Here is a 23,669-nt window from a genome sequence, read left to right on the forward strand (position 1 = left end):
GTGGGTTGAGATAAAGGCAGTTTAGGAGGTAAAGCAAAAGCTGTGCATGCAAGCAAAGCAAAACAAGGAATTCATTCACTACTTCCCATGGGCAGGCAGGTGTTCAGCCATCTCCAGGAAAGCAGGGCTCTGTCACACGTAACAGTTACTTGGGAAGACAAAATGCCATAACTGCGAATGCCCCCCCTTCCTTCTTCTTCCCCCAGCTTTATATGCTGAGCAAGACATCGTATGGTATGGAATATCCCTTTGGTCAGCTGGGGACAGCTGTCCCTGCTGTGTCCCCTCCCAACTTCTTGTGCACCCCCAGCCTGCTCACTGGTGGGGAGGTGTGAGAAGCAGAAAAGGCCTTGACTCTGTGTAAGCACTGCTCAGCAATAACTAAAACATCAGTGTGTTTCCAACATTATTCTCATCCTAAATCCAAAACACAGCACGATACCAGCTGCTATGAAGAAAATTAACTCTGTCTCAGCTGAAATCAGGACTGTCTCCCAAAACTTGACCCTCCCTGCATTATATAAAATTTCTATAGGCATCTGCAGTTCTGCAGCTGTGGCACATGATCAGAACTCCATCAGGCTGAGTGATGGATTCCCATGTAAGATTTTCGCAGTTGTGGGAGCTGGATAACTTTATTCCAGGATCCCAAGAAGATCCTGGAAGTTGTGGCTACCATTAAGTCATATTGAGAACTGGTGAAATGCAGCCTTGCTTTCAAAATGCTGATGGGGAGGTATGTGATTTCTTTAACAGCTTTAGGCATCTGTCCAGCATGTGGGGAGGTCAGGGTCAACCTGGGTGGCTGAGCCAAAGTCTGCCTGCTTACAAGTGAGTGTCTAGTTCATCTGGTTTTAACACAAATTTGCCTTCATTACTCATGCCACTGCAAGGACTGGCCCATTGTGCAGAAAGGAATTAAAGGATTTGCAGGGCTGTAAAGGAGCAAAGAGGAGGGACCTGCTTCTGCACCCAGAGGTGAAGGACACTATCTGTTTCTTATGCAATGACTCTGTAAGATAAAACATATAAACAGCCATGGGAACAGAATCTCCCTTTGCTTTCACTTCTTAAAGACCTTTGGAGCGAGGTTCCTCTGGGAACTTGGGAATGCATCTGTGAAGCCATTAATAGATCATTCTCCTTTACAGATGCTGCAGTTCCAGCTTGTTGTGGTGCATTTGGCCCTTGTGATTACCTTGCTGCAGTGGCACTCTAGCTCAGTGCTTCTCGCGGAGGCAGCGCCAGAGGTAGGTGAATGTTTCTGGTGGTTGTCACATAACCCTGCTCTTCCTCTGGTTGTTCTTGGCCACAGAGTGTGGAAGACAGCACAGTCTCCAAATTGTGTTGGAAGGTGAACAATCGATATTGACTCTGTGAGGGCAAGGCAGGAGCAGTACAACTTCCCCAGTGAAAAGAGTGATGCAAAATGCATGGCTTTGGGAGGACAGACAGAATTAAGTCTCACTCGGATTCATGCAACCTCTCCAGAAGCAGCATGGGATTTTCTGTATGCTAAACCATTGTCCAGTGACTTTGGATAGAGAACTTCCTGAAGAGGGGAACGAAGTGATGGGGGGGAGGGGAGCAAACTCTTCTAACACTGAAAGGAAGGTTTCATTCTTCTTCTTAAAAACAAATAATAGCATGAGAAGTCTGCAGCTTTCAGAAGCCATAAGAAGATCCCTGAGAGAAGATGACCTGCACAAAAGTTACAAATTAAAGTAGACAGAAGAGACAAGGAGAGGGAAGGAGCAAAGGAACTTGCCTAAGCTTGTGAAGGAAAGAAGTGGATCAAATGGGAGAACTGTCTCACATTTCATCCAGTACAATATGCAGAAGTTGCACCTGAAAATACTTCTGCTTCATTCTTTTTTTTCATGTCATTTTGACATAGAACATATCTGGCAGGAAAGGTGTTTATGTAACGGTTTCATGCCGTAAAAACATCAAGGATCTAAAAATTTAATCAAAGTAGCACTGTTTGGCTGTAGGGTCTTTACATAAGTTTTTAAGATCAGCTTAGAAGTTAGAGGCATCCTGAAGAATACTGATGGATCCTTCTACCTTGCTGTCTGTCTTCAAGTGAGCATGCCCCGATTATACAAAACAGTATTTGTTATAGAAAATAGGGCTTGGGGGAACCACTCCCCACATTAGTGCTGCAGCAGCTGCTATTCTGATGCCACAAAGACCTGGTATCTTGTCCCTGTCAATAATAGATTTTTATGAAAAGAATATAAGAACAGAACATCTTCCTGATCCAGCGACTTGTGCTGGACCAGGGCATGTTTTAGCTGCTGCTGGGCCTGAATTTGTCTTTGAAACAGTTTAAAATCTTGGTATCCATGATGTCCTTTGGCAATGTATTCCACTCATCTGTGCTGTATTTAAAAGTAGCTCCTTATATTTATTTTAAATGCACCTTCTTGTGACTTAACTGGGTGGACTGGGGAGCTCTTTTTCTTGAGGAAAAAATTACAAATCTTTATTCACCTCTTTGCTGTTCGTAAGTCTATAAACCCTCCACTGTACCCCTGTCACCACAGTTACCTCTTTGCTTATCTGTGAAGTTGTGCTTTGTTCAGTGGTTCACCATAAGAAAACTGTTGTCTACTTCTTATTATCATTTTAGCTGTCTCTTTACTTTTTACAATTCTATTATATCCTTTTTAAGACCAAGTAAGTGGGACTGCACAAAGTACTCAAGAGCAGAGGCTATTTTTTACTTTCTAGTTTCAAGTGTTATTGTAGATATTTATCCCCACCAACCAGAAGGGAGAGTTCAGTCTTTTTTAAAGGCGTAATTTTGTTGCAAACTTCTATGAAAATTTTATAACCCTGAATGGGAACAGAAAGGATTGCTCAGTGCACTTGAGGCTCATAAAAAGTCAAGTCAGAGGACAATATGAGATCCTTTACAAAAGTATTAACAGTGCTACATCATTTGTGTGATCATTGTGGTCATGTGCTCCTCCTTATATAAAGATCATAGTTTTATAGACTCCATCACCAGTTATGACACCCATCAGTAGTGGGAAATGTCATCACCACAACTATGGTGTGGACCGCAGTAAATACAAGCATATTACATCATGCATGTGATGGCTTGCTTTACATTTGTACTAAACCCACCGTGTATGAATAAGAAAGATAGTGGTGTGCTTTTAAAGAGAGAGGAAAACCTGCTTCAAGGCACATAATAAATGTTTTGGTTGGAAATTTTTATCTAATTCCATGAAGATCAATCAGAGCAAGAAGGCAAATATTTCATCTGAAGAAAGAATGATTTGAGCTTGACACCTGCTTTCATAGACTAGCTGCTGCCCTATATTTTTCTGTTATTTACAAAGCAAATATTTCACTTTGATTTGTTTCATTTTTCTCTTGATAGACCCTAATATTCTCAACTATTCCACATAGTGAAGTAGAGTTTGGTTTTGAAAAGGTGTTGAGCCTAATATCATAACTAAGGTTCAAAATGCTTAGTCAAAATTACTGTTCTTTCCTTTCCTCCTCCCCACGTAGTGTTACTGTATAAATTCTCTGAATGTCAGTGCTGAGCAAGTTTATCTTGGGATATTTTTTGCATAACAATTATTTGTCAGCTTTGGATGAAAAGTTCTGTGTAAGTTTTCATTACTATTTATTAGCATTCTTTTAAAAAATGAAAATTAGTTTTCTGAAAAATATCAGGATGGATATTAGAGTGTAGTAATAGTGATTGCATTTTTAAAAAGGATTAAATTACTCAGCTCATGCTATAGGTGATACTAATCACAGTGCTGGTGTAGTGGGCTGGCCTGCAAAAACAGGCTTTGTGAAGGAATACATTTTGATAATTCTTGCAATAATAATGGAGGCGAGTTCAATTCTATCAAAAAAAAAAAAAATCCCAACCTCTTATGGCAAACTCCTGTGGGTGGAAAATGGCCACGTTTCACAGAAGGAACTTTGTTGTAAAACATTGGCCCAGGTTTAGTATCCTAGTGATTATGTATTTATAAGACTGCTGCTGTGACACTGGTTGAAATGTTTTTTCTGGAACTTGAGCAGCAAACAAACATACCCCATTTCTTTTGCAGCCTTTGGAGCCTTCTGCTGCTCTGGGCATGGGAGCACATCCCATTGTTGGCGAAGAGAAGTCAGCCACCAACCTGGCAGCCAAACTGTTCCTTCTTGATGAGCTGGTTTCTCTGGAGAATGAGGTGACTGAGACCAAGAAGAAAAGAAGTTTCCCAGGATTTGGCTCCCCGATCGACAGGATTTCTTCAACCTCTGTGGATGCTAAAGGCAAACAGAGGTAAATTCTTAGATGCTCCTACCAGTGATAAAGTTGGAAGAAGGCTTTTGGTAGGTATCCTGGATACAGATGGGTTAGCTTTAGCCACCAGCATTTTTACTGGTCGGTTGTGAGGTGCCTCTGATCAGGGTACCAGAATCTCTACAGAAACCAGTCTGGTTGCATGGTGTGTAACCCTTCAGCTGTGATGAATAATACATGCACTAGAATCATAGAATCATTTAGGTTGGAAAAGACCTTTAAGATCATCCAGTCCAACCATTAACCTAACATTACCAAGTCCAACACTAAACCAATTAAGGGTAGAGTAGCAACCCCACGCCTCCTGGCTTGGTGGCTGGGTTATTTTTAATGAAAGTAAAAACTAGGAATCATTAAGATTGGAAAGGACCTCAAAGATCATCATTCCAATCATCAACCCAACACCACCATGCCCACTAAACCATGTCCCAGAGTGCCACATCTACCCATTTTTTTAACACTTCCAGGGATGGTGACTCCACCACCTCTCTGGGCAGCCTGTTCCAATGCTTGACTACCCTTTCTGTGAAGAAATTTTTCCTAATATCCAATCTAAACCTCCCCTGATGCAGCTTGAGCCCATTTCCTCTTGTCCTATCGCTAAGTACTTGGGAGAAGAGACCAACACCCACCTCACTACAACCTCCTTTCAGGTAGTTGTAGAAAGCGATAACGTCTCCCTTCAGCCTCCTCTTCTCCAGGCTAAACAACCCCAGTTCCCTCAGCCGCTCCTCATAAGGCCTGTGCTCCAGATCCTTCATCAGCTTTGTTGCCCTTCTCTGGACATGCTCCAGCAACTCAATGTCTTTCTTGTATTGAGGGGCCCAAAACTGGACACAGTGTTCCAGGTGTGGCCTCACCAGCGCCGAGTACAGGGGAACAATCACCTCCCTGCTCCTGCTGGCCACACTATTCCTGATACAAGCCAGGATGCTGTTGGCCTTCTTGGCCACCTGGGCACACTGCTGGCTCATGTTCAGCCGGCTGTCAACCAACACCCCCAGGTCCTTTTCTGTTGAGCAGCTTTCCAGCCACTCTTCCCCAAGCCTGTAGCGTTGCATGGGGTTGTTGTGCCCGAAGTGCAGGACCCAGCACTTGGCCTTGTTGAACCTCATACAGTTGGCCTTGGCCCATCGATCCAGCCTGTCCAGGTCCCTCTGCAGGGCTATTTATCCCCACAGTGCCATACAGCTAACAAAGAACATTCAAGCATATGCATTTTTTTAGTACATTTCTTTCCACTGATGTGAACTAACATGCAGTTTAGAACTGCCTTTTTGATCATGAGGCTATCTAAAGCAAAAATATGCCTGAGGTTCAAAAGCAGAGGGGCAGGACTAGGTTTTCCCAGTGCTGGGGTGAAGAGAAGGCATGGTCGTGTGCACGTCTTGGATAGCAAGAAGAACAACACCGTGAAAATGGGCAGACAGTTAATAGAATGGGCTTCAAGACCTTGATCAACTTATGATAAGCCAGAGTTTAATCAGTACAGCAATACCTTCACAGTACGCGTTTGAAGATAAGCATGTTTTTAACAGTGCTAAGCAATGACACTTGATATGGCTGGGGAAAGCCAGTGAGTTGGGGCAAAGCTCAAGGGGCTGTTTGCTATATCTGAAAGAGCTTAACTGTCTTGTTCCCTTCTTCTGGTAACTGTCTTCTTTTGGATGGAATCCCCAATGCCACAAAGTATTTAATAACACGCTTAAAGCTTAATCTGGAAGTGGAAAATATTCACAAGAGCCAGTTAACATTACAAGTATTTTTTTCAAACAGAGTTTTGCAATATTTTCTTGTTTTTCCATTTATCCACCCAGTCTGCTACTAGGACATTTTGACTGCAGCCAAAAGCGATAAAATATGAAATTCTTAAAACCTTGAGTAGAACTATTCTGTTCTGTATATCTCTTCAAGAGATCAGAATCAGCCTATTCTTTGTTTGCTTTTTAGCATGTTTTCCCTTTCCAGGGGAAGAAATAGAAGGTAATTTTTGAAGCTGCAGTGCCTTTTTTGTAAAAGTACATGGTATTCCCAATTTGTCTCATGTTTTTTGGGTGGAAATCTTGTTTCATTCTATGTACAGTACAAGGAAAAAAAAAAAACCACAAAAAAGGGGAATTATGGTGAAAATTGTTCAAGTTTTCTAACAGCTTATCTCTGAATAATGAGCTCATGCAAATGAGTGACACACTGCACAAAATTCCTCCTTTCCCAGCATCATCAGCACATTTTGCAGTTTTGCATTGAGGTTATCACTTTGGGGGAGCTAATTAGCTTTTGAGTTTGGGGTTGACTCATTTGTTAGAACCATCTGAGCTGCCTTGATCACTGCATTGGTAGTTAGATGCTACCATCAGTGTGGACTGCAGCTCAGATGAGTGCTACAAAACAGTAGAAAGGCTGTACCTTTAGGTGGAAACAGGCAGGGGCTGCTGAACTTAGAGGAGTAAAACAGAGAACTGTTATGCACACAGTAGGTAACAGCCCATTCCTGTACCAGCTGAGATGGTTACATTTAGAGACCAGATAACGGCTTCTGAAGTGTGAAAGCTGTTAAAAAGATTCAGCCCCCAGAATTAACAGTGTGTGCAGTGCCTGGCAACACAGCAGAAACTTTTGGAAAAGAGCAGTTCAAATATAAGTCCACTTAACAGATTGTTGTGGAACCCACCAGTTACAGGAGGTCCCAGATCCTAATCTTGCTCATCAGCACCAATTTATAAAGCTTTGAGAGCATGAGAAAAGCATGCAACAAAACATGAGTCTTCAGAGGGTGTAGAAAGATCCATAGACAGAGGGAGAGAAAGAGACTCCTGAAATCTTAGAAAAGGCTATTTTAAATAGAGAGCATCACTTTGTCCCTAGTAAGTGCTGAAATAGGCACAGTCTGGTTTGGAAGATGGAAATGGCGCAGCAGGCTGTGGCGGGAGCGGTGGCTGTGCTGTTGTGGCCCGGGATGGCCACGAGAGGGGAAGCTCCGCTGCCTGCCTGCCTGCTCAGCCTTTCCCCTTGGCGTGAGGTTACGGTTTCCTTCTCTGTTTAACTACAGAGCAGGAGGGTGTTACAACTATTGATGCAGATGCAGAACCACCACCACCACCCCCACAATCCAACATGGGAAATTAATTCCCCTTTTTATCAAGTCAGGCTCAGTATGACTCCAGCAACCCAAGTCTCCCACCTGCCCCACACCAGCTTGTGCCTACACCTGGGGGGAAAGAGTGCTGCCCTTAAGGCAGCAGACCGAGGATCAGCCCTTGGCTTTCCTTCCCTTTGCTTTCCCTATGGCTTAGTGCAACAATGCTGGATACGTGGGTGTTTGAGGAAGGGAGAGTGAGGGCTATACAAATGGCTCCCCTTCATTTGCGATGTTCTGTAGCCACTGCCGCGCGACCGATGTGGTGCTCCCACCGTATGTGCTACACTGTCAATTCCCGTTTATTGACCTCATCTGAAAAGTAGCTAGAAAAGAGGCAGTGTGAAATGGGCTGCTGAAGCTGAAATGATGCCTCTGGGCTTCAGCCCATGCCTGAGAGGTGTGAGGAAAGGAGACTGCTCAGATGAGACCATGGACTAGACGATAGTCCTGGGCAGGGTGTGCAGAGCCCCCAGAGCCACGGGCTAAGTGAGCATGGCAGTGCTAAAACACAGAGTTAGACTCAAGTGCACCGTGGCATGCTCTCCTGCTAGGTACTTTGCATTTGCTAACTTACAGGACAAAATTTCTTTATATTTGTGATCCTTGACAAGGACATATAGAGAAAAGAGTTCATCTTCCAAGGCTTCTCTTGGACCTGCATTTCACTTCCGTGTATTTCCAAGGGCAAAAGTTGAGGTTATTCTCAGCTGCAGAAAATCTTACCGTTTCCACAGTTAATTACAATAAAACTTTTGGTGGTGGTAAAAATTCTCAAAATGCTGAATTAAGATGGGAAATCTTCTTTTTTTTATATTAAAAAAATCATAATAAAATATTTCTGCATAGAACTTCTTTCACACTTCCCTCATGCCCTCATTCATCAAATCATCAGGAAATGTACTGTATGGAGGAAAACAAAAAAACCAACCCCCAAAAACTCCCCCATTTTCAGTCTCATCGAAGGGTTGCTACTATACAATTTTGAGAACAATGCATTGCAGCAGACCCCATAGGAAAATCGTGCTAGGGCTCCTCTGACTTGTCCTCCTTGCTTATCTTAGCCCCAGTTGGCCCTGGAGATTTCAAAGATCCAGGCTAATGGGTCACCTGAAGTATATATGATACTATGCATGAAACAATTCCCCTTTATACATGCAGTGTATCTCCTTTCTTTTATGAATAGCAGTTAACCTGTGAAGTTATTTGTTCGCTGCCAGATAAAAACAGGGATAGTGGATCAATGTCAGCCAGTCTGTAAAACAGATGCAACTCCTGCCTACTCTTTTGTAAGACAAGTGAAGCATCTTATTTTTGAACACTCATCTTTGGCTGCTCCTGCACAGCTGTTCTGTCTGAACAATAAGCTGTTAGTGGAATGAATCGAGGAATTAAAGATGTAGTAACATTTTGATTACTCCTATGATGTCTTTCCCTAATTCTTTCCCTCCTTCTTTGCTTTTTTTTTCCCTGTGCAGGAAAGTGGTTGAGCTGCCTAAGAGACGGTTTGGAGTTCCTCTTGACCGGATTGGAGTGAGCCGTCTTGGCAACACCAAGGGTTAGCAGTTCCTGCAAGTAAGCCAAAGTACTCCGGGTGTGGGCAGGCTCGGAGAACTCCACCTGTTCTCAGTTACATGGAGGTATTCAAGTCATGCCAGTAGGCTTGGAAAGAGTGTCTTGGGGAATGATGGCTTTTTATAACATGGATTGTGACTGTCAATTTAGCTTGAATGCTCTAAATTACAACTTAGTACCCCCCTACAAGAAAACAAGTATTCCTAACATTTTCATCTCCTGTAGGCCACCTTACAGTGTATTTGTCCAAGCGTTGCATTTCTGACATGGGAAAAAGTAATGGTTACTGCTTTTCTGCCTGCAGGTGCTTCTGTTCTGAATGATTGATGCTGTATTGGAAACATTAGAGAAATACAGAAGATGCATCACAGCATGTCTTGTCATTGACTGATACAACACTCAAGGAATTGACCTGCAAAATGTGTTTCACGTTGTATTTTACAAATGTTGCATTTACAAATAACAAATTCAATTCATCAGGTCAGAATGCTCTCACAGTTGTGCACAGTGTCACTGATAGGAGAGAACAGAAAATATGTATATAGTTTAATTGCATGGCATTTATTTCTTAAACTTGCAGAAGTTCATTATCCTAGCAAGGACTGTTAGATTTTTTGGATTGAAAATAAAACTTCCAGAGATGCCAACAGCAGTCCATGAAAAGCAGACGGTTTGCTTTGCACATTTGTTTCAAGAGGGTGTTTGTTTGGTAGATGAAGGGAGGATTTAACAGTTATGGGGCAAACCTAGAATTTATTTGAATTGCTGTTTGGGAGAAGATGTCTACTGATTTCACTAGAAGTTAGTCTGAATAAGAACTGTGACAATAGCTTAGTATTTGTCCTGATGTTTTTAGTAGTCTTTCTCTTATCTCTGCACCATATTTAGACACGTTTTCATCATATGGCAGATCCTGAAATGTGGTGAGACTTCTAATTTCCTCCTCTAAGCTGATGAATACATTTCACTCTTCCCTATGCATAACATAGGATAGTATCCAAATATGAAGTCATCTACTTCCTAGGCCATCTGCGTCATATGCCTTATTTTAGCCTCTTGATTTGTGCACAGGGCGTAATCAGACATCCAACTCTAAAAGTTCAAGTATTTCTCAAACTGGTAAAATGTAAACATGTCCCCTCCACTTCAGAGTAAACCAGGTTATCTTAAATGCTCTTTCATGCTTTTCACTTCTTTCCAGATTATAAAACATAGCTGAAAAGAGCTGTTTGCTGACATCTCAGTGCTCAGATTCCTAGCTGATGTTTTCTAAACCTCACATGCTCCTTCTTGGGTTTTGGTCTATGTCAGCAAAATTCCTTGCATTGCTATTCTTGGGTATAAATCATCCTTAGCATTGCAAAAGATCCATTGAGAAAGGGATTATGCAGGACTAAGAAAAAAATTATTCTTGCCAAACAACCTGTGTTAGGCTGGAGATAGGAATTAAGTTTTAATTTCCTAATCTTATATGATGCACAAAGCACCTGGCCATCAGCTAGCAAAATGGAGAAAAATACAGTCAGCTTCTCAGTCAGCTACAGGAAAGGAGTTGGGAAGTCAATGAGTCTTTGAAGTTAAAGCTATTGTGAGGATTGGGACTCTGGGGCAATTGCCCCTGTTCAGGCCATGGTGGGAGATGAGGGTCCCACTCAGAAGGGCAGGTAGCAGCCAATTCATGTCTGAGAGGGGGAAGAGCTCAGCTACAGCAGGGGCCTTTCCCATTTTCCTTCTTGCTTAGAGCCCTGCCCTGAGACCAGGACTGGCCCAGCCACAGAAAATTTGCAAGAAACTTTTCATGACATCTCCAATATAGGCTAATGCTGCTGAGAGCAGCTGCACAAACCAGTGAATCACATCAAGAGGTGCCCCCATCTTTCTCATCGAGCAGAGCACTCTCTAGCTGAGTTAGGTGATCATTTCTCTCTTGGTGGGTGAGTTGTCAGTATTTGTGTGTGAGATGAAACACCGCAGATGCTTTCCAGGCCGAGCTCTTGAAAGTCATAGAAAGAAAGAAGGGCTGTAAGTCCATATGTGGTCGTCTCGGGTTTCTGTTCCCTGCTTTTCCCCTGGTCCCACTGCTCATTTTCTTCCTTTAAGTTTGCAGGTGAAGGCTTTGAGAGCTGGATTGAGTGGGTGCATGTAGACTGGCTGACTCGAGATTTTCTGTCCATGCTAGAAGCAAGTCTGCAAATGCAGTTCCAGACAAGCCCAGGCCCTGTCCTCTGCAGTGCACTGCCACCACCTATCCTGAGCCCACCCTGCGGTTTGGTAAACAGTTATCTTCTTGCACTGAGCTCATCCGGACAGTCTGGAGATAATCTGCTTGCAAAGCAGCCATATGTATGGGGCATGGGCAGATTATGGAAGTGATGACCTGACCACTCATACAGCTGTCTTGTCAAAAGCAGCATGGACATTGTGTGACATATTTTGGGAGACTCAGATCAGAGGAATCCAATGCTAACACAGCAGCTTTGCAAAGACACTGCTGGATTATAAAAGTATCTAACAGTTGGCAGGTATTAGCCTGGGCTTCCAGATAAAAAGGGGTTTTAAAGCCTGTAAGTTGTGTGCAGAAATGCCCTCCATCTGAAGGGTGATGTGAAAGCAAAGCAGGACAAAGGTGTCTGTGGTGGTGTTGCTTGGAACAGGGAGCTGGAAGCTTCAGTCCTGCTCTTGGCTCCCACCTCACTGTGTGGATTACTTGGGAGAAAGCAACAGCCTTTCTGTTGCTCTGCCCCATCAACCACAGAGCACACTGAGACCTCCTGTGGCTCAAAAAGCACTCTTCAAAATCCATAAACTGGCAGGTTTAAAATTGGCTGTTTAAAATATGATGATGTCTGAAAGGCTGAACACCACAATTTGTTTTTGTAGACAATATTGGATAGCTGCAGTCATTGTGCATAGCATGGATGTCAACAAATGTGAAATGAGGATATACCGCAGCATCCATTGCATGCTAGATTTGCCCTGTGCTGCCTGTTTGCAAATCCATTCAGATGCCTGTGAGGATTTTCTGCTAATAAATCAACATGGTCTACTAGAATGTCTAAGGGAAATCCCTTTAATTATTGCCTGTGGATCATTAACTTTAGCAGGAGTGACTGCCCAAGCATGGGTAAGGTGTGAGCATCCACGATGTGGAGGTGGCACCTGAGGAAGGGTTTCTGTTCTGCATGTGTAGGAGAAAGGACAGAACCCCCACCGTGACATGTTGAGGGTGAGCCTAGGGAGATCATCACTGCCTTTGCTTCAAATTAGTAAATGAATTGCATTCAACACTTATTCATCACTCCAGCAGAAGCAGCTAACACAGCAGCATATAGTTCCTGTGAAGATATGGTGGGGTAGTTTGGGTACCATGAGCAGTTAAATAATTGCTCTGATAGGATGTAGCACACCATGTGGGGTAAAAATCACTGCTAAGCAGCATGGTGCAGCTCTTGTAATATACCTCCCTTTCAGCTGCAGCACCAAACTGTTAAAGAAAGAGAGACCCTTCTCTTGGCAGTAAGCTATAATATTTTCCTGGATTTGGTGCTGTTGTGAGGGTATGTGAAAGTATGCTCCCACATGCCTTTTCACTTGCACAAAAGCAACAGAAAATGAGAAATGTTCTGAATCACTACCAAGGAAATAACAAAGAATTAATGCTAACAGCAAACTATTTTGCATGTCATTAGACCTCACTGATATAATCAAGCTGGTTTTATTCCATATATCCTGGCTTTGGCCTGTAATAGGATGAATAGATCTCCTGTTAATGAGGTACACACAAGGTACTGCTGTGGTAAGCGTGCACTTCTTGCCAGAGCCCAAGGCAATGAATGTAGCATGGTAATTATAGCTTCGGGAGAGATAAAGTTTTGAAGAGTATGTAGTATGCAAGCTACAGTTAAATAGCATGGCTCGACAAGGCTGGAGAGACAGTTCAATTCTAGTCAAAATCAGCCCACACATTCACAGTGGCTACCAGATTCTGCTCTCATTTACACTGTTGAAAACCTCAGAGTTAACATCAGGATTCATTCTGAATTTACACCTTTGGGAACATGGTCCTTTGTTTTTGCAAATAAACATGGATAATGTGACTTAAGATGAATATATGTAGGACCCACTGATGGACTGTGGTGTCTTCCTTTTGGGCAGGGGGAGACATAATTCTGCAGTAGAAAAAGCCAGCTAGTATCTGCACTGACCAGCCAGATGAGCCAAAAATCTCTGTTCAAATCATCTCTTTGGGGTGAGTAGGTAGAAATCAGTGGGTCTGGTCCAGTTCTATGAGGACAGCAGCCCACACATATCCGTGAGGAAGACCCAACTCTCATTCCCAATTCTGGTCAAAAGGAAGGGCCTCTTCATCAGGCACATTAAAACAGGCCAGTGTTGCTGTACCTAGGTGTTTAATGCGAGATTTTTTTCCATTGTAAACTTCACATGAACCATTAAGGTAACAAGAGCCTGCATCAAGGGGAATGTGCTGCCCCGTGGGCCTCTGCAGGGGCTGAGAAAGGAAACAGCACGTGCTTCTGTGCAACAGAAAATCTTTATTGGAATTATATCCAAAGGATCCAGACTTCTGTGCCTGTCCTCCCCCAAACCTACAGTGTACACTGACGGGACACAACAAGGAACAGCTCTGGCTCAGCAAGCCGAGGCAGGCAGCCCTGAGCCCTTCACATTACACCCAGTCTGCCTTCTTGTCCCAACAGTGGGTGTTAGGTCATCACAGACCTGCTCGTAGGAGGCAACGGGAAACCCAGACACCACCATGAGCAACGTCTGCAGATGTGGGCAGAGGCCCAAGCTCAGGGGAACTGAGTTAGTGTTTGGTGCCTCGGGGGACCTGATGAGAAGGGGAAGGGTGTACAGTGGCAGCAGACTGAATGGCACACACAGGACAGCAAGGAAAGTTGGGAAGCATGTTCCAGGTAGAAGATTGCGGTAGGTTAAACCTGGAAGGAAGGAACAGTGGAGAGTGGTAGTGGGCTACCAGCTCCTGTCACAGTCCCTGTTAGACTTGGCTGTGGTGCAGTCATGGAGGATGGCATCCAAGTTAGCAGCACAATGAGAGAACAGAACAAACTCTTAACACATTAATACCCAGCAAGGCAGTTTGGGGAAGGGCTCATCTTCATACTCCAGTCCTGGCAAACCTTCAGATGCAGTATTTCCAAAAGCAGGCTGGGAAGGGATACAAGAGAAAGATGTTAGCATCCAAAGGACTTTTTCCATCTTCCTGCTCTAGCTCTGGAGTGGGTTTCAAAAGCCCCAGGTCTTGAGAGAGTTGGGGTGTGAAGCCAGCATTGTGGTTTCTGGGCAAAACTCAATAACCACCTTTGACTTCATATAACACTTTTAGAAGGTGTTTCTTTTAGCTGCTTATAGTGTAAATAAGGGGTCTAAAAGTTGTTTCCATGTTGCTTGATTTATAAGGGTTTGCTTTTCCTTTTGTCCTACTTCAGCAACATCAGGGATCAGCTTTTTCTTTCCTGTCTACTGGCCAGCAGTTTTTCTGCTTCAGAGGTGTGTGCAGGGTTTTTCACCTGTAGCTGACTGGAACAGCAGGATGCTGACTTGGAGAGACCGGATCTGGTCCTTATGATTTTTTTTTAAAATCCAGTCACTCTACCACTCTGCTGCTAACTGTCCTCCAAACAGCATTGATCTCTGTGGGATCTTCTAAGATGACTAGATTAGGGAAGGATGCACATTTTGTTGGAAAAAATAGCTGTATCACCAGCATGCCCTGTTCTTTGAATCCTGTGTCGGTCTCCTATTGTCAAGTATGAGGATAGATTTCTGCCTGGTTTTTGAAAGCAGAATCTAGGGAGAAAGCTTCTACTGAATCAGCAGTGCTCATGCTGAGACACGAGCTCCTCCCAGACTGGAAGGACTTTAGATGAAGGCAAAGATTCTCTGCTTTAATTTCTGGCAGAATCTGATTTAAACCTGGCAGAGGGAAGTAGTTTTATCTACAATTGAACCTTCCGGACTGGTAGGGGCATGAATTAGATTAGCCAAATTAATGATAGCCTCCAAGGTTGCTTATAAATTGCAGCTTGTCTAAGGATCACCTAAGCACTTAAGTAAGCCTTGCACAAAGAGATTTTTCTCTTGGCTGTCTTGCAGGTTGTCAGCTTGCACGTGCACAGAGCATGTGGGGTAAGGGCAGAACTAGCTCTTTTGCTTTTAGGCCAGATGTATCATCAGTGACTTCTGGTTTACAGCAGCACTGCTTTGTGGAGGAATCCAGAGAAAGACGGAGTGAACAGCATTGTCCACATGCTTGTCAGGGGCAGCCTTGCAGGAGCAGTGGTGCAATATGCTCCTGAGTCAGACTGCATACAGACTGGACAACGCTTGGAGACCAACTCGGGGACCTACCAGATCTTAGTTCCCTGCATTCTTGGCTGATTTCCACATCCTTTTTAGCTGCTTTTCAGCAGCACAAACAAGTGCTGCTTTTTTCTCTGTAGGGAGGCAGTGACCTTGGCAGAGGGGAATGCATACAGTCCACATGCCTCATTATGCCTTCAGCACTAGCTTTGTGCCCAGAGCAAAGCGATGGGTACACTGTGGGGACATGTTCATACAGAACTCACCCCCTCCAGGACAGGCACTCATTGCTCATATAACCCCATGTTCCTCTGTGAAAAGAGGGATGCAGCACTGACTGCCTCCAGTGAGGTCCTGGGTGAGATGACCCAGTGTATCTGCCCTGACAGCAGACAGGGTTGGGTACACAGTCCTTCTCACCAGCTGCTGAAACAGCCAGCCATTAACAAGAGAGGGCCAGGACTGCTAGAAAAGCTGCCAACCTGTTTTTCAGCATATTTGGGGCATATTTACTGTCACTGTCTTTGTTGCAGAAAGGAAGCCCTGGAGATGAGAGCTGGACAGGATGGTTGCAGGGCTCTAAGCCGACACCTACCACGTTTTTTGGGCTGGGATGCTGAGAGACTTTCCAAGGCATAGGCCACCTCTGACCCTTCCTCAGTTGAGAGCTGATCCTTCAACTTCTCCAGCTGTTTAAAAACAAACACAGCAGTAAACAAATGCCCCATCATGAGGAGCTCCACAGCATGCTGGATAGTGCAGGGTGGCTCAGAGGCAGGAGGTACAGGCAGCCTGGCTGACAGCATCACTGGGGAAGACAGGGCCTTCCCTGGAGCAGGACCATTCCAGGAGGATCTGCCTTTGGAGCACTCACACCTCCTCATGTCCTCCTCCATTAAGCTGCTTGTTTGGTGGCAGCAGCGTAGGCATACTCTGCTCTTCCCTCCTACCCCAGGGTGCAAACACCTGTGGAGAGGAAGCTGCATAGAAGGATATTGCACCAAGAGTCAAGTCAGTGCTGGGGCATCCACCCACTGCAGCAGAGAGCAGTTTTCCCATTGCTCTGGGCTGTCCCTCTCCTCTCTCCCCCCCAGCTCTTGCTAACTTCCCTTGGTTATAATGTGGAAAATCCATGGTATTTCTTCTCCGCCTGTAGCTACAGGAACATCTATGGCCATGATCTAGACTTCTGCTCTGGCAGTGTTGCTCCCAGGAAGCCAGAGCTTACTGTCCCTCAGCACTGGAGCGAGGGGCTGGGGTAGGAGCTGACAGCCTCCCATCTGGCATACCGCACTGTGTTTTTTCAGTCTGAAGTGAAAAGTGCTAAGAGGAACCAGCAGGACCTCCAGGATCCATGTCAACAGCTGGACCTGGCCTGAGAAAGGGTAAAAAGGGCTTCCACGGCTTGTGGAGTTTGGGGCACAGTGGGAGCCACGTCAAGGTTGCTGCACGCCTTTGCCTGTTCCTGGAAACTCGGTGCAGGATGGGGCATCCTCTTGCTGTCTCTGTGTGTGTGCACTCCACACAGCACAGCAGGGCTCTGACCCTGGGTTGGGCCTCCCTTACTAATAAAGGGCCCAGATAAAAATCAGCCTGGATTAGGTGTGCAGAGGTTAGCCCTCTAACTTCAACCCATTAGCAGATGCAGCCAGCTGATGCAATGCCTAGAAAGGCAGCAAGATCTCCCCTTCTCCCTCCCTTTTCTTCCATGGAGATTTCCTTTGGCGTCTGCTTTTTTTCCTGGTTTAGCCTTCGCTGGCCTTTCACTGGTGGAAGAGGCAAGAGCTGCCTCAGCCTTTACTGCACTAGTCTATCATAGCCTTGCTCTCTTTTTATCTCTTCTAGCTTGTGCAACTATGTAGCCCAACTTCTGCTTTTCCTTTTGTGTGATACATGCTTACATTATAGCAGCAGAATGGAGAGTAGCAGGATGTAAAGATAGAAGAATAGGGCATAAAGACAATATACACAGTTGTTCGGCTATTCGTGCAACAGTATGCATGTATGTGTCTGTGCACTTGCTCCCCTCACCTGTTCAAGCTCTTCAAATTTCTTTGCCAGCTCCCAGTCTGCAAGAACAGAGAGAGTAACATCAGTATCTGCATTGCTTCCCAAAGCTCAAATCCAAAACAGTTTCTTCATTTAACCTCTTCAGTGGTTGACAAAAAAAGACCTCATTATCATTTATTTCCTCATAGTGATCTTCAAATCTATGGTAGCAGAAACAGTGACAGAAAAGCAGGCTTTCTTTGCTCAATTCTATGGGACTTCACCCTACTTTTCCATTGTGAGGGAGGCTTCTTTATCATTCACCATGCTCTAGGGGGATTGGCCCAACAAGGTCACGTACTGTGTGATACCAACTCAGGTGAACCTCTTTGCTGCTTTTTAATTTTCATCCTGATAACAGCAAATCCTTAATGCTGGTTTTTCTGTCACTGGCCTTTTTTATGAACTCCCACTGCTTCCTTTAAGACTTGTTTACCCTCACAGCACCCATACAGGCAGAAGTCAGAAGACACAGATTCAGCCTAGCATAGCTTATTGCTTTGTAAGTCAGCAAACATCAGGGCTGGCAGAGTGGAGCAACAGGAAAAGTAACATAGCAGTGAATGCATGGGGTTTGCACTTCTAAATGTTAGGGGAGCACAGGGACCTGGGGACCAGATTCATAGATCAGACTTAGAGATCCCAAGGCTGAGCAGTACTTTACTAAAATGTCAAGAAATTATGCAGATGGATGAATGAGCTGCCCTGAGATATCTCATCGAGGAGAATGAGGAAAGTTAGGTGCCTATGAACGGGACCTAAAATCTCAAGCTGAATTGGGAAGGGTCTGGACTAGCAATAGGGAAAGCTGCAGGAAGGGATGGGGGATTTCAGTCTCACTCCTCTTGAAGACTGAGGTACCTTATTCCAGACTCAAACTGATGTCAAAACCAGCTTTTTTTTTTTTTTTTTTTTTAATAGGATAGCTGAAACAATGGAAAGCACCATGAAAAAATGAGCTCAGTCAAAGCTGAGTGACTGGACTACAGCAGTTCTCCTGGGAGGGAAATGCAAAGTGATCAGCTGGTTTTAAGTGCCAGTTTGGGAAAAAAATGCACTAAAATAAGCAGAAGAGCCAGGAAAGAGCCAAAGAATGCCTCTGCTGAGCCCCACAAGAAAGCCAAGACCCAGCCCTGGAGCTGCCTCCTTTGTCTGCTCCTAATGTGGCAGCAGGCATCTGCATCTCCAAGGGGATTTAGGACGTAATTCCCCCTGATTTCAGATAAGACTTCAGCACACAGATGCATCATCAGACTTGGGCTTTTTTTTAAACATTTGAAACTGAGCAGGAGCGTGCCAAGAAAGAGCTGACTGCCTTCTCAGTTTCTCCTTTGAGAAGGTAACAATTTGATTGAAAAATCCTGAATATGTTCTGACAGATATTCACCCAACAGAAAAAGCAGCAGTTCCTAAGCAAATCCATTACATCAGGGCTTGGTTTGAGAGACGGGATGGGGATGGGCACGGGGATGGGCTGGGAGTCAGGAGGTGGGAGCTCTGTTCCTGGCACTGCCAGCAATGACCTCAGGCAGATTCCTCTTAAGCAAGTTTTTACATATCCATAAGGTAGAGACAGCCAGGCCTGCATATCTACAAATGAAAAGTGCCACTTAAGAGATTATTATTATTATTATCATTATTATACACATTTTTACCTCTTTCAGAGTTTCAAGTGCCTATTTTGGTTCGACTTTCTGCAAACTGTAAGCTTGGCCAATGACTGCTATGAAGGGAAAATGAACAGCGGTCGAAATTTGGAACAGATTATCTCAGGCAGGAGGAAGGAAGTTAATTTATGGATGAAACCTTGAGAAACTGCCTGCTGTAAATCCTCTGTCTGTGCTCTGCTCAGAGATTCATTATATTCAATTGTCTGGCATAAAATGCAGCCTTTCCTCTAGGAGTAATAAGTGCAATAATCCATAAACCAATCATAAAAATGTTATTTCTTGAATGCATCCCCTTTGCAAGAAGAATGCCTTTGTTAGTATAAGGACTTGATTTATTTGTGTTTATTTATTTGTCCCAGGATTGTTTAACCACTGCCTCACTGCGTTAACAAGGGGCTGGGGAAGAGCCCTGAGGGATTTTGACGAATGGATTTTCCTAACAAAATTTTTGCTGGGCCCTGTTCTCAGCTGTTTTCACAGGGAAGGACAGCTTCCTGCTCTGAAACCACCACATACGGCCCAAACCCTCCCCTGGCTGCGGTGGCCGTGGGAATAGCTGACCCCTGTAATCCATATGGCGCTTGTGATCGCTGTGAGTAGTGTCATGGAAAGCCTAAGTTTCTCTTCAGCAGGTCTGAATTTAGACGCTGTTGCAACATGCGGGTGTCTTTAAATTTGGTGCCTGTTCACAAAGCATGGACAGGAAAAGCCTCCACATGGCCTGTCTTTGGCCTCTCCACTGTGTGGGAAAAGCCTGTTGTGTTAACCTCTTGCAGCAGTAGCAGGGGCTCAGGCTCAGACGGGAGCTCCCGCTGCTGTTGTCCCAACCTACAACTGACCCCAAGGGATCTCAGCCATATGCTCTCTGCAAAATCTTGATGCCGCCCCACTGCTCCATGTGCTCACAAGATGCTGCTGGTTTTGGCATGCCAGCAAGACACTGAGCTGTATCTCAAAAGCACATGGGGCTGTATGGGGTGTGGGTGGAGAGGTGACTCCCAAGGCTGCCCCACGCCCCAGGTGTAGCACACAACATCTCAGGGATAGCAAGGGCACAGGGACTCAGCAGCATCTCTTCTTATTATTAGTTATGTACACACACATGCTCCCTTGGCAGCTCAATGTTGAGCATCTGAAGATCTAGGGTGTATGGTTTTGGGCAGCTTTACCTCGCATTGCAAGAGCAGGTCCAGGAGCCCCATGGTGCAGAACACCTGACATTAATCACGTGTAGGCACCATACTGGGTTCTTCCACTTTCTGAGCAGTCAGTATTTCTGAGGAACCTGAGGAGCAGGTTGCTTACATTCATGCAAACACAGATTCGAGAAGCTGAGATCTCCCGTCCCCTTCACTTACCAATATTTTCCGGTCTCCGCCATGCAAGCTTCTTATTAAGAAGCAGAGTCAGCAGGGTGTTGTCGTGATTTGTGTCTCCTCTCTCCGGAAGCACTCGGTTCTCTACAGCACATAAAACACACCTTTCTCAATCTCTAATGACAAAAAGGGTGGACCCTCCAGCCCCCAACATTAAAACAAAAATTAAGAAGGCTAAGAAGTGGAAGGAAAATATCTCCTGTCAGCACTTTGTCAGGGTGAAAGGAGCTCAGGGGAAGAGGAAGATGTGTGAGCACAGAATAAAATGTCCAGGCAGTGAGGGCTGTGCAATGAAAGGGTGCAAGACAGGGGAGTCCTCCCTGCCAGCTCTGGGCTGCTGGCCAGTCTCACTGCAGCCTCATCAGCATGGCTGGCTGCAGAGAGCTGGAGACATCACCTTGATTTAAACAGTCTTGACCTCTTCTGCAAGGCATATGTAGCAGATGCCTCTGCAAAGCCAGACAGCAACCCACAAGAGCCTCTCTTTGCAAAATGGCAGGTGATCCGCTCTCACCCCATCCATCTTCCCAGGGCTGATAGAGGTGGGAACTTGCTCCTCATGAGGGCTGACGTGTGGACACCGTAGCTGAAAAGCCCTGCAGCCCTGCAGTCTATTCTTGCACTCACTCAGCCTTGGGGCTGCTCTATCTGATTGCCAGGATTCTTCCTGAACAGAGCCAAAGTGTGGAGGAGTTTAAAGTGAGCCTCTTTATCCCTGAGGAAGCCTCTTACAGTAGCTGTAGGCCACGCAGAATTTTTCTGTTTTCCAGGAAAAATCTCCCCAAGTTGCTGTCCTAACGCAGTTTGGGCCTCTCTGTGAGGCCCCTTTAGGGAGCTTTCTCAGTGGTTTTGCTTTAGTGGTTGTGGCTATGCCCTCAAATGAATGGTTGTGAGGCTCAAGGGTTCAGCAGAAACCAACGGGCAAAGGGGATAGGACTAATCAGAGCACTGAAGACTCTGAGACCCTCCCAGCTCTGCTGAACAGATTTCCAGGCTCATCTGAAACTTGAATGTTGCATTCATTTTTGAGAATGACAGAACGGAAACCAGACTTTACAGGAAGAATGGCCATTCCCCAAAATCTTTGGTCTGAACACCCCTGCCCCACACCCAGACCCTGAAAAGCCCTAGAAGATGCCTACAGAATCCATGGAAAATGCAAAGAAATTATGCAGAAAGGCTTATTTTCTCTTATTCCAGTAGCTTTAGGACTTCTGCTCACTCCGTTCAAGGAAGTAAGAAAGGAGAAAATGGTCTCATATAGTCATCAACCCTACATAGCTGTGATGGGGTGAATGCAATTATTTTTGATACATGAGACAAAACATTGTACCAGATAGCCTCAAGGATGCTCAAGAGTATGTGGGAATCAGCTCCATTAGCCAAAGTCACATAAATCTGCAGAAGCAGAGGGGCCCTGGCCAAAGTGATGCTCCGTGTATTTGGCCAGACTCAACCCTGCCACACGCTGCGGCTGAAGCCACTGGTCCTGATTGTGATCTTTAGAAATAAACCCGAGGGACTTAGCAGAGCTACATGCTGCGTAAAACTTGCAGTTAGTGTGGAGTGCTATAAACCATGTTCCTAAGTCTGAAAGACAGTTATGATTTTAAAATAGCTACTTTTAGTCATTTGGGGGATTTGCTACAGAAAAAAAAACCCTATAAACACTCTAGTAAAAACTAAACAGAAGCAGTATTTAGACAGAGTAGCCTCAGGAATGTTTTGGTTGTCATTACAAAAATAAATAGGTGATATAAGAGGAAAAATAATATTAAATGCGATGTTATTTTCAAGCCTATATTTAGCTGCTTTTTTTTTTTCCTACTGCCAAGACTCTTTAAGAAAGAAGATTAATGATTGACATTTCCCTGCAGAATAAGTTCAAGCTAAGATTAATTTAAATTATGGGAGAAGAACATATAAAGAAGTTTTGTGGATAAAAGAAGTTCAGCAGCCCCCTACTACTGACATTTATGAGCTGTCAAATCTCATATGGTGCATACTGGAATTGCTACTCTCTGATATTTTAATGTTTTTCCTTGGAAATTTTCTTTTGGGAGAAAAAGAGCTATCCTTACCAGATTTCAGCAGATCTGATATTTTTACTGATTAGCAGAATGTGTCACACGACCAGCTGCTGACCAGAAGGACAGCTTTAGCTCATTCTAATATGAACAAGTCTCTGGGCAGTACCCATGTTAATTGATTGTTTAGTATAGCTCAAGGTTCATTTTATTTTCTTTCATGGATAAGCAAGTGTTGCATGCCCATGACAAGCAGCAAAGCAAAGCAAAAAGATAACCACCTACCTGTGTCATCTAGTCTGTATTCCAGCTTACCTTGTAGTAAAAAAGGCTCTCCATGTGTAGATGGGACATACAGAGTCATGGTCAAGATGGCTAGCACTCCAAGGGACAGCGGGGCAGACCACATCTTCTCCACCTTCCCACCACCCAAAAGCATTCTTCCTTCAGGCACGGTGGAGGACTTCAATGCAACCAGTGCCAGATGAGCTCACTTTTAAGAAGCAGTGGATGTGCCGTGATTGCAAATGGCCTTTGGAGGAGGGGAGAAAAATATCTCTTGAGATATAATTCAACCTGTCAATATGATTCACTCCTTTGGGAGTGGACAGAACAACCCAGTAACAGACGTCAGATGGAACTTGTTCAATATATCTCATATCAGACTGTTCTAATGAATTCTGATGTTCCCACCGGCATGCACCATCCACACGCGTCGATATACATTCCATACGTACATACATTAAAAATATTTTTTCGGGGCTGCTGCTTTTAATGGAGTTCAGACATGAGGACTCCCACATTAGCAAAGAAGATTTGTCTAATGTACAAGTTGCCGTATGTCACCAGTTTGGACAGAATCAGGTTAATGGGGTTTTGTAATTTATCATCTCACTTCCTAGTGCCTATATTAATTAATATAAGATATAATGAGTGCTGAAGTGGTGGAAAACAGAGGGGGAGAGTTCTTTTCATTTAACTGATTGGAGGATGTTGAGTGTGTCTCACCCACCGTGACTTACGGCTTTGTCAACGGGAAAGGCATCACACCCTATTTTGGGATTGTGTCTGAGTGGGGGAGTGCAGATTTGGCAGCAGATATGGAATACATCAAGGATGGGCAACTGTCTTCAGTTTTTTCTTGGGGAAAAAAAGAAGTGGAAGGTC

At 44.5% G+C, this 23,669-nt stretch overlaps 2 protein-coding genes across 4 annotated transcripts; one reads left to right on the forward strand and one right to left on the reverse strand.

Moving 5' to 3' along the window:
- The first annotated feature begins 1,151 nt into the window (after positions 1–1,151).
- OSTN (osteocrin) lies at positions 1,152–9,362 on the forward strand. The gene is made up of 4 exons (XM_075717093.1): positions 1,152–1,250; positions 4,086–4,303; positions 8,939–9,018; positions 9,340–9,362. The coding sequence occupies exons 1-4, from the start codon at positions 1,152–1,154 to the stop codon at positions 9,360–9,362; spliced, it is 420 nt and encodes a 139-aa protein (XP_075573208.1).
- Positions 9,363–14,199: 4,837 nt separating this feature from the next.
- Positions 14,200–22,941, reverse strand: UTS2B (urotensin 2B). Of its 3 annotated transcripts, none has more exons than XM_075717054.1 (5): positions 22,818–22,941; positions 20,458–20,559; positions 17,412–17,449; positions 15,979–16,069; positions 14,200–14,225 (listed from the first exon to the last, which is right to left on the reverse strand). In XM_075717054.1, the coding sequence occupies exons 1-5, from the start codon at positions 22,939–22,941 to the stop codon at positions 14,200–14,202; spliced, it is 381 nt and encodes a 126-aa protein (XP_075573169.1). The 3 variants fall into 3 exon arrangements, with proteins under 3 accessions (XP_075573169.1, XP_009482964.1, XP_075573168.1); XM_009484689.1 differs by having other exon boundaries at positions 15,976–16,069; XM_075717053.1 differs by having other exon boundaries at positions 15,976–16,069; positions 22,788–22,941.
- Between the last annotated feature and the right edge of the window lie 728 nt (positions 22,942–23,669).

Source organism: Pelecanus crispus, chromosome 9 (genome assembly GCF_030463565.1).
Source record: "Pelecanus crispus isolate bPelCri1 chromosome 9, bPelCri1.pri, whole genome shotgun sequence".
NCBI lineage: Eukaryota > Metazoa > Chordata > Aves > Pelecaniformes > Pelecanidae > Pelecanus > Pelecanus crispus.

Coding starts and splice junctions, on each gene's coding strand:
- OSTN (XM_075717093.1), top strand. CDS start 1,152: ATGCTGCAGTTCCAGCTTGTTGTGGTGCATTTGGCCCTTGTGATTACC. Junction 1,251..4,085: donor TCGCGGAGGCAGCGCCAGAG/GTAGGTGAATGT, acceptor TTTCTTTTGCAG/CCTTTGGAGCCTTCTGCTGC. Junction 9,019..9,339: donor CCGTCTTGGCAACACCAAGG/GTTAGCAGTTCC, acceptor TTCTGCCTGCAG/GTGCTTCTGTTCTGAATGAT.
- UTS2B (XM_075717053.1), bottom strand. CDS start 22,941: ATGCTTTTGGGTGGTGGGAAGGTGGAGAAGATGTGGTCTGCCCCGCTG. Junction 16,070..17,411: donor AATTTGAAGAGCTTGAACAG/GTGAGGGGAGCA, acceptor GTTTTTAAACAG/CTGGAGAAGTTGAAGGATCA. Junction 14,226..15,975: donor ATCCCAGCCCAAAAAACGTG/GTAGGTGTCGGC, acceptor ATCCCTTCCCAG/CCTGCTTTTGGAAATACTGC.